Consider the following 9,580-nt stretch of genomic DNA (forward strand, 5'->3'; position numbering starts at 1 on the left):
TAGGGCCGATACCCCATTTTAATGGACTGGGGAAGGATTCCCGGGAACCTTGCGATTAGATCGACATTGGGGTGCATTTTAGAACAGGGAGTCAGGGGTTGGTTCGAAGGGTGTGGCTCAAATTTAAATTACTTTTTGTACCTTTTAACCTTTTGGTTGTGTAGCGACGGTGGGGTGGAGCGATGGATCGGGAGCGGGATGTTTATAAATGAATTCGGCAATTGAGGATTTGAGAGATGTTTCAACGTTTGAACCTTTGGTTTTATTATTCGTGAGGGGAAGAATTTCCGATATCCTTAATTTTTTAAAGGTTCATCTTAGCAACCCACACAACCTATCGCTGACGAATAGTGGCAAGGCCTCCATTTTGATAGAGATTTGATCCCGCTGTCGCCAAAATGAGAAAACTCGGAAAATTTTGAGCTTGTGAAAGGTACACAATCCCAACCCTTTTGCAGATTTTGCTAACACGAAATGAGCAGGTTCCTGGAGAGACTGCAAATCACATCCGGTACTTTGTATAGCAGCACTGACTACTACATCTGCCTCGCGGCAATTCACCAAAAGGCAATACATCTAACCTCGATACTCCATCTCGCCGGTCCAGAAGAGCTTTCACCAAGATCAGGACTTGCATGAGGGGCACCCCCAGCCTCGCCAGACCCTCCTCCTCCTGTCAAAGCAGCGCTATCAAAGAACTTGAGTACGATGACCTCATCCGATTTCTGCTCCGGGAGATAATACCATTGAGGACTATCAAGTTCACTAGCGCGCACCTTCCCATTGGACTCCTCGTACGCCTTGGCAACCTCCTCTGTCACAGACACGGCTTCGAGCTCTCGGAGAAAATCGCCGCCCATGGAAGGCGCCGCAAGCATTCGAGATTCGTAACCCAAATAACCCAGAGCAGTGCCCGTTGGAAAAGACGATCGCGGAGCCATTGCCAGCGGGTCTCGTTGTACCGTTCTCATGGGCCGCCAAACGCTATATGCCGCATATCGCGGTCCCAGCTTGCCATCTTTGTTATACTCTTGGTCGATGATTCCGTTGCTCTCCTTGTCCTCTGCGTTTACCTGGGCGGCAGCGCAGATCTTCTCCTCGGCTTCAATGACACCAGCCTCGACAGCGGCGGCGTAGATGTCAGGTCGCCAGCGGCGGATGGACCGTCTGGCTCCGAGAGACGTGTAGTCAACGTGCGCCCCTCTTGCCGGCTTCAAGTTGTCTGACGATGCGAGATGTGTTGGTCTCGTCTCGTCAGTTGCCTGATAATCCACGGGCGAGCTCTTCTTTTTGCCACAAGCACGAACTGTGAAGGCAGTTTCGCGGTCAGCGAGATACTTCAAGGTTATTTAGCGATCAAACTTACCTTGAGGTCCGTTGCTATCTTTGGCAGGCACCTCGCCGCCTCTTCGCACAATACTATTTGTGATGAAAACGCGACTTGCCCCCGTTAGTTTCTGTACTGCTTTCTTGACTTCAGGGTAGTAGGTCTGTTCAAGAGTCTCTAGGTCATCGCAATCTTCCGCTTGTGATTCAGCGTCCACTTCAGTCCATCTTGGATCGAACTTGACCGCGGTGAAGCCAAACTTTTTCAAAATTTCGGCCGAATGTGACCACGACCATCCCAGACGCTCATGTTCTTCACTTTTGATCCTTTCACCGCTGTAGAGCTTGCGAAGATCATTCAGCGGATAGGTGATGGGGATTTGGACCACCTTGTTGTTTGTCGTGTAGCCCCTGTCCCATGCGTGTTTTGAACTGTATCGGACACCATCATCGACCTGATACTTTATGGTCACGATGGTTTTGTCGTCCTCGAACGGCAAATGTCCACTGGCTTCCGAGACGTGATATGACATGGTTTGTAAGTTGAAGAGCTACCAAAACCGGCTAAGAAATAGAGTTATCGTGTGTTCATGAGATGAAACATAGAGAGCATGCGTATAACATGTTTCTATTGGGCGTCCAAGTAGCTATTGAGAAAGGTGCAATCTACGATAGTCTTTGAGGCAGCCGCATGCTTAGAGCTACCATGCCTACTTAGAAAGCAGTGCACCATAAGCAAAGTACCAGGGGCAGTATCCAGCACTTCTTGGTTTGGTCCACGGTGAAGCTTTGGTTGTAGCATTAAACAAGACAGGCTCCATTATTTACTGTGAGAACAGAGTGGAATCAGCACTAGAATTAAAAAAGGGGGGGAATTGTAGATCTATACTAGAAATCAGCCCTGTGTTGATCCTAGTTCTGACCAGACATAGCTTCGGCAGCGCATGCAAAGTCATCCGCCCCAGCCTCCGGACTAATCTAATCGTTGATTCGCTAGCTCGCTCAGATGTGCCTCTTCCGTCCATTCGGAGCGAGCCAACGATTATGCGTCCGCTACAGGGCTATAAAATGCTTGATGATGCTTAAACAGCCACTAACAGCCCTCAAAGCGTGTTTCCTGGAACCTTCCGTTCTTGAGGTACTTCGAAGTAGAAATAGATCCCTCAGACGCAAGCCTAAGTGGGGTGAACCTAACACAATGCGGCAATCCCCGCAAACCCCATGCTCCGAATACCGATGCTAACTTCCTACAAGCTTTGCGGAGGCAGATTTTCTTATCCCCCCACTGCCGTGACAATCGCACGTCCGTGCGACGCTTATTTGACCAACCAACCGGTTCTAATTGCAGTATTCTAATGCTCTTATTCGATGAACAAGCGCATACACGGAAGTGCGATTCTCACATCAACGGGAGATCACCTGTGGTGTCGTCATTGCTATTTAGCGAGAAAACGTATCGTCGAAGGGCGAGATGTTCGGAGTATAGTACGTGTTACCTAACTACGATAGACTATATTAATTATTTTTATTTAATTCTAGAAAAGATATATATACTAGATCTAATTAAAATAATTAAGACTATATACTTAGAATTTAATATTTATTTAAATAATCTTTATATATAGTAATTTATAGCTTCTAGTATTACTTACTACTATAGTTAAATTATTAAAAACTCTAATCTCTATATCTTTAGAGTCTATTAATAGTCTTTAATAAATTATTCTAAAGAGTTTATTTTATATATTAGATTTTAATTAATATCTCTTATACTAGAAGCTAGTTAATAAGTATTATAGTTATTATAATATAAAGCTTTAAAGTAGTTATTTTATATATAATAATCTAATTAGTTATTAAATAAGAGAGTTCTTTAATATATATTATAACTATTAAGATATACTAAAAATATAGATAAAATATATTAGCGGCTAATTATAGAAAAGTTCTACTCGAGATTAGATACTTTTATATAAAACTAGTAAGAGAGATTAAAAAGAAATTATTTAATTAGGCGATGTCTACTTTTAAAGTAATTTTTATACGTGTTAGTAGTTAGTTGCGAGGGGTTGGAAGTAGTAGTTTAACATTTAGTAGTTCGCTTACCGTAGTACGTACTGTAGAGCTCTTGCCATCAAGCACAAGTGAGGCACAGCACAGTGCTAGGTAAAAGGGGATCTTCTCTTTGCTGGTTTGCGAGGGGTTCTCTTCCATTTAATATTTACTGGTTCGCAAAGACTGCGTTTTCATGTCTACAGCGACGATTTTCTTATCCGGCAGTTACACTGTTAAATGTAGAACGGAGTGAGATAAGACTGATATCGTCAGTACGACACCCTGTACTCTCTTATGATTTGCTCATGAACAGAACTCGCCAGATCTTGTTGTTATCTTATAGTTGCCCTTGTGCACCAACGCGGCTGGGTAGCAGGAATTGTTTTGTCTATTCTATGTGATTTACAGACCAGTTGAAATGTTTGAGAGTACCATGTTTGTGGAACCGCGGGAGCAACAAGAGGTTGAGCGCCTTCGGGAAAAGAACCGGGTCGCTAAACGGCTTTCCAGTACGTAACGTCAAGGAGACTCGAGAATCCAAAAACGCTGATTTTCTTTTCTCGGATAGGAGCGAGACAAAAGCAGCTCGAGGCAACAGAGACTACTTCTCCAAGAGCTCCAGAGCTGCAGGAATCGTCAGAAAACGGACACTTGCGTCGTTCTTCAGGCTCAAACGGCCTCACAGGCGAGACTGCTCAAAGGAAATCACACATCACACCCATATTGGGCTCTATTTACGATAACTCGGATCTCGTCGGTCATGTAGCCACAAGTGCTGATGATGATTTGGCCCGTTTTGGCGACACCGGCACAGTTCCCGTGCTTCACCACATGACGGTAGATGAGCTGTCCTTCACCACAGGACATAACCACATCAGTCTTTCCGACAGTTTACAGCAGTACTCCATGAATACGCCGCCTTTTAACTCCTTGTCTCCATACCATCAATCCTTCTCTTCTGTGAGCAGCAACCTCCCCAGTTTCCACTAGCCTATATTTACTGACGGGGTTAACAGCCAAGCGACTCATCTACAATGCCGTCCTCAAGTTCGATGCCTGATATCACCGTGAGATCTTTCATTTCTCCCCCCCATATGAGATAGCTGTTCAGAGCCTTACCATTCTAGCAGACCCGAGGCTTAGATGAGAAAAGTACTTCTAAACTCCTTCACATTGCTATTCGGAATGGCACGGTGGGGATCGCCTCGTCCTTGATCAAGGCTGGTGCAAACGTAAACTCGGTGGACTCCTCGGGCTCCTCTCCCCTGCATTTGGCCGTTGAGCAACGGCGACTAGACGTCCTAGAGCTGCTGATAAACTACGGAGCGAACATCAATGCTCGGAACTCTGAGCAGATGACGCCGCTAGAGATGGCGGTACGGGCACAGGACAAGCAAAATGTGGACGTTCTTTTGTCGAAAGGAGCTCAAATATATTGAGATGATGGTTTTGTGGCATGGCGGATTAATGTTTGGCGCAAAAAGTTATAGATTTGGAAGATACTCGGGAATCATTAAGTAGCTTAACAGAGCAACTAAATGAAAGCCACGTTTATTTCAAGTATATGATTATGTCTTGACTGTCTATCAATAGAATCTAATGTTGACTTCTAGTTGTGTTACAATGCGAGAAGTTAAACTATGGCGTGCGGCTCTTTTAGCTGGACCGTGCTCCCGAGAGCCGCCAGCGCGATCGGCAAGCTACGGAGTACGCCACATAGTCGAATCAAGATTCGGAGAGCTTAGCCGCCTCCGTCTCGAGTAATGGACGAGGCCCAGGACTCGTTTTCCCACGTCTCCAATCTATCTTCGCAGATTCCATATCTTTCCCACCAAAATACTAGGATACGTACCGCAGAATGTCGGGGAGTAGATCAGATAAGCAGTAGGGAAAAGGCGGGAACTTGCCAAATGCGAATACAGTAATGTCTACAGCTTGCCAACCCACGTATAGTACTCCGTACTCCGCAATCACTCCGCTCCCCAGTTCCCACAAACTAAACCAAGCGTGTTGTCACTATTGTTTTCATTGGTGAGCTCGTGTTTCATGTTTCATATTTACTTCGTACGGTAGGGTTTCGATATTCATCTGACAGTCCGGCACGTGACCGAAAAAACACTGATTTGATCGGCCGTCACGTCGAAAGTCGGCCTTTGGAGGTGAAGGGGGGGTAGGTATAGATACTTGTCGGGGACAGGATACACCGTAACACCGGCTATAGGGCCAAAGTGGCCGGTGCGTTGGACGGTCGAGCGGTGGACGGGGCGTGACGGATGGGACAATTTGATTTAACGGTCTTTTCGAAATCCCATCGTATCCTATCGTACTCCGTATGGGGAAGGTGATAACAGAAACCGGTTTTGGACCAGGGGGTCCTGAAGGGTCCTTGTCGTGAAGATCTTTCCCCATAAGACACCCTGATCGATCACCGCACCGGGACAGCCGGAGCTAACTATGCGGTGTCAGGCTGTCAGCCCAACGTAGCACGACCTGCCATCTCTGGGGAGGGACTGGTTAAATTAGGAAAGTGTTTTCAAACTCAAGCAATCTAGGCTTCGTTCCTAAATACCGGCTACGATCCAAATATACAACTCTTTTAGGCAAAGGTATTTTACAACATGACCATGCAGGATTATGCTCCTTGGAGTTTGTATTAATTATGAGGCTATAGTGTCGAGCCCAGTTACATTATAATAGCCCGGAAAAGACGTGAATATAGCTAGAATGCCGAGAACATTTACAAAGTCGAATTAGTTCTAACAATGGCCGGACGCAACGAATTTCTTATCTGGGAGAATTCACCTGACACTCGAGGTTGGTGCTTTTGAACTCTGGCGTCAAGAATGCTTTGTTGATTCCTGCAATGGCTGACCAATTTAGCTGTCTTTGAGTGTGAGTGGCAGTTCATACAGCGCAATGGACCGCACAATTTTGACAACTTGTACATTGCACTCAAGTCTCAGACAAGTGATGGCGAAGGCACACCCGCTGCTGCCGCTGCCGCGGGCCAGGGGATATACATATCAGAGGGATATACATCTGATTCGGCATACCTACTGAGTCCCAGGAAAACCCCTGACTTCGCGGCGTTTATTCAACAATGTACAACCCAGAAAAGTGGCTTGCTCGTGCTCCAAGTGCCAAAGGCAAGTGGTTATGTTGTGCACTCTGATCCATGGAAGTTGAGGGTTGCAGATTGTGCCCTGATCTCATGCACAAGAAGCTTTCTCTTACCTCTCGAAAAGGTAGAAGCCTACGATCACCCCATAAAGAATGTGGAAGACATCGCCAAGACTCTAGGTGCTGCTGTTGGTGCAGTTGGTTCTACGCTCTCGCTAAGTGACGGATCTGTCCAACAGCTAGAATTCCAGCTGGAACGGCGACTTTCTTTTCCTTGGCTTTCCGCCAACGAAATTCAACCACGGCGGTTGTGTGTGCTTACATGGAATCTTACTGCGGCCAAGAGAATTTCATGGGCTACGGCAAATTGTCTGGGCATCAAGGTAGTTGCGATGAGCACTGGCCCGTGGTTAGAAACAGACAAGCCCCCAAGTGAATACATGCTGGACGGCTACATCAACTGCGATGTGACGCCCGATGCTAGTCTGTGGCACAGGGTCGTCGCTGCGGTCAAAGCTTATCCAGATCCCATCGACGGCATTGTTGGGCCTTGGGATGCATTATTGGAGTCGACTGCAAAAGCTGCAAAACACCTGGGCATGTTCACACCAGGACCAGAGCCATTCGCGATCGCAACGAACAAGTTCCTTACACGCCAATTGCTAGATCCAAAGGCGGAGAGCTACTTCACTGTAGAATCTGTGGAAGAGTTAGAAACACGGTTGAAATCTGGCATCCCGGTCGACTTTCCAGTTGTCTCCAAGCCTGTCTTAGGAACATGGAGCTTCGGCGTCTACAAAGCAGACAACGCCTTGGAGCTGCGTGACGCCGTTGCCCAGACACTCTTCCTCGCTAAGAAGAACGAAGATAAGAGAATTATTATCGAGTCCTACGTCGATGGACCGGAAGTGGACTGCAACCTCGTCCTCCTCGACGGGGAGATCTTGTACTCGGAAATTGTAGATGACTTCCCCTGTCAGGCAGATATTGCTGAAGACAGCGTTGGCGCGCTATTCACAGAGACACAAGCGGCCGTGCCATCTGGACTTCCCAAAAGCGAACAGAAAACCATCACTGAGTTCATAGCTGCAGCAGTTCGACAACAAGGCTTTAACACCGGGGTGTTTCACTGCGAGGCGAGAATTCGCAATTCGTCTGTGGAGTATGTTTTCGCCAAAGGCGCCACCGTGCCAGACCTCGAACTGAAAGAGAACAGTAGTGGGGGACAAACATCAGTGTTCCTCCATGAAGTCAATGCAAGAATGCCCGGGCCGATGAGCTCAGCCGGCAGTCTCGTGTCTCGCGGTATTGACCTGTTCGCTCTGCTGTTCTTGTGCACCGCAGCCGACTGGCCACGATTCAAGGCACTCTCAGTACCTTTCTCTCACGATGATGTTTGTGATCACGTCTGGCTCACCAACTGTATCATACCAGTCAAGCTAAAGAAAGTTATGCCGCTGTTCCCTGGCTTCACGGCGGAGCAAATAGACCACGAGGCGGTAGACAGCCAGCACAGTCCCCTCTTGGCGCTTTCAAAAACCCACCCGGAACTCATTGAAAACGTGGTGAGGCACTCCGTCTATATTGAGTCCGCCGCCAAACTGGCGGGGAAGGAAGGCGATTTCATCTGGGCAACCTGCATGGTTTTGCGCACACCGGTCAGCAGATCTCATGCGCGTTTTTTGGCACAGCGCATTCAACAGGTGTACGAGGCATTTGTATTGGAAAATTACAACTAAGACGGAGTCCGTAGGAATTTTTGGGGGGACTTGATAATAGAGTCTCAAGAAACTTGACAACATTTTGACGAAACCCCTTGGTTGTTTTTCGCGAACCCAACTGATATGGGATGTATCAAATAGTCGTGATAAAACACACAATCAAGCAAGATAACCACCTGATTCTGTGGTTCTTAGAGTAATAGGTGTCTTGATAGTTAATCTGCAAAGAGCAAGACAAACTTCCCAAATTGTCAGGTCTTCAAATTATCCCTTTTAATTTCTCGCTTATGAGAATGTCTCCCCCTCCTTCGCTTAAAAGTGTAATAAAGCTAAATTAAATATCGTGATCCACTTGAAGCGAACCTTTGCGCTCGTCACCCCTCCTTGAGTTTTAAAGCCTTCCATTTCTGAAAACAGTATTGCGAGCATATGCGAATTTATAACCGGCGATCGCTAGCGTATTGGAATTTTGACTACGTGTACTTATGAATCAATCACAGGAAACCAAGAAGAAAAGTCTGTTAACTCTTATATATTGTATTCTATAGAGACGACATTGCTATATAATTCTGCGTTTCCAAGCTCGTCCTTGTGTACTCCCTTTTATCAAGCGGTCGATGAAGATTTCAATCGAGCGAAACCGAGTCAAAGGCATGCTGAAAATCGGCTATGAGGTCGTCCGAATTTTCGATACCAAGCGATAGCCGGAACAAGTCCTCATATACACCCATTGCCTCATTTTCCTCTGCTGAGCAGCCTTTGTGTGTTGTTGACCAATGATGGCCAACCGTGGTTTTGGCATCTCCAACATTAGGCGTGTTCGCTATCAGTCTAAGCGCATCCACTACCTCCCAAGCCTTGTCGATACTCCCTTTCAAACCAAAAGTCATGACGGTACCGAACCCGTTTTGCAGGTACTTGCGGGCAAGCTTGTGATAAGGGTGGTCGGCAAAGCCAAGATATTTTACCCAGGCAACCCGTGGGTGAGCACGAAGCCAAGCGCCCACGACCTGTGCATTTTGATGCTGTCGTTCGCAACGCAGGGAAAGGGTCTCCACACCGATGAATAGTTGCTGAGCTGCCTGAGCTCCAAGACAGGCGCCGGTATCACGCATGAAGTCCCACCGCAGGAAGCTCATATATGCTCCACCTCCGAATTGATCATAGAGACCAGCGTTTTCTCCATTACGACCTCGTCTTGTGTGAAGGCGAGGAAAACGAGCAGCGTTGGATTGCCAGTCTGAGCGTCCCGTCTCAACCACAATTCCGCCCAGAGTAGTCCCGTGTCCACCTATCCACTTGGTGGCCGAGTGAATAACGATATCAACACCAAATCGAAGCCGGACTGAGAGAAATAT

At 46.9% G+C, this 9,580-nt stretch overlaps 4 protein-coding genes across 4 annotated transcripts; 2 read left to right on the forward strand and 2 right to left on the reverse strand.

Moving 5' to 3' along the window:
• Positions 1 to 557: 557 nt before the first annotated feature.
• On the reverse strand, positions 558 to 1,859 carry GLAREA_09546 (GA4 desaturase; the record flags this gene model as incomplete). Its single annotated transcript, XM_008086143.1, has 2 exons — positions 558 to 1,306; positions 1,367 to 1,859. 2 exons carry the CDS (start codon positions 1,857 to 1,859, stop codon positions 558 to 560), a joined length of 1,242 nt encoding a protein of 413 aa, XP_008084334.1.
• Positions 1,860 to 3,799: 1,940 nt separating this feature from the next.
• GLAREA_09547 (Ankyrin repeat-containing protein) lies at positions 3,800 to 4,820 on the forward strand (the record flags this gene model as incomplete). The annotated part of the gene is made up of 4 exons (XM_008086144.1): positions 3,800 to 3,890; positions 3,950 to 4,341; positions 4,398 to 4,448; positions 4,509 to 4,820. The coding sequence occupies 4 exons, from the start codon at positions 3,800 to 3,802 to the stop codon at positions 4,818 to 4,820; spliced, it is 846 nt and encodes a 281-aa protein (XP_008084335.1).
• Positions 4,821 to 6,143: 1,323 nt separating this feature from the next.
• On the forward strand, positions 6,144 to 8,240 carry GLAREA_09548 (Glutathione synthetase ATP-binding protein; the record flags this gene model as incomplete). The annotated part of the gene is made up of 2 exons (XM_008086145.1): positions 6,144 to 6,195; positions 6,262 to 8,240. 2 exons carry the CDS (start codon positions 6,144 to 6,146, stop codon positions 8,238 to 8,240), a joined length of 2,031 nt encoding a protein of 676 aa, XP_008084336.1.
• A 608-nt stretch (positions 8,241 to 8,848) lies between these two features.
• Positions 8,849 to 9,337, reverse strand: GLAREA_09549 (PLP-dependent transferase; the record flags this gene model as incomplete). The annotated part of the gene is made up of 1 exon (XM_008086146.1): positions 8,849 to 9,337. One exon carries the CDS (start codon positions 9,335 to 9,337, stop codon positions 8,849 to 8,851), a length of 489 nt encoding a protein of 162 aa, XP_008084337.1.
• Between the last annotated feature and the right edge of the window lie 243 nt (positions 9,338 to 9,580).

The sequence above is a fragment of the Glarea lozoyensis genome, assembly GCF_000409485.1.
Source record: "Glarea lozoyensis ATCC 20868 chromosome Unknown GLAREA4, whole genome shotgun sequence".
Classification (NCBI taxonomy): domain Eukaryota; kingdom Fungi; phylum Ascomycota; class Leotiomycetes; order Helotiales; family Helotiaceae; genus Glarea; species Glarea lozoyensis.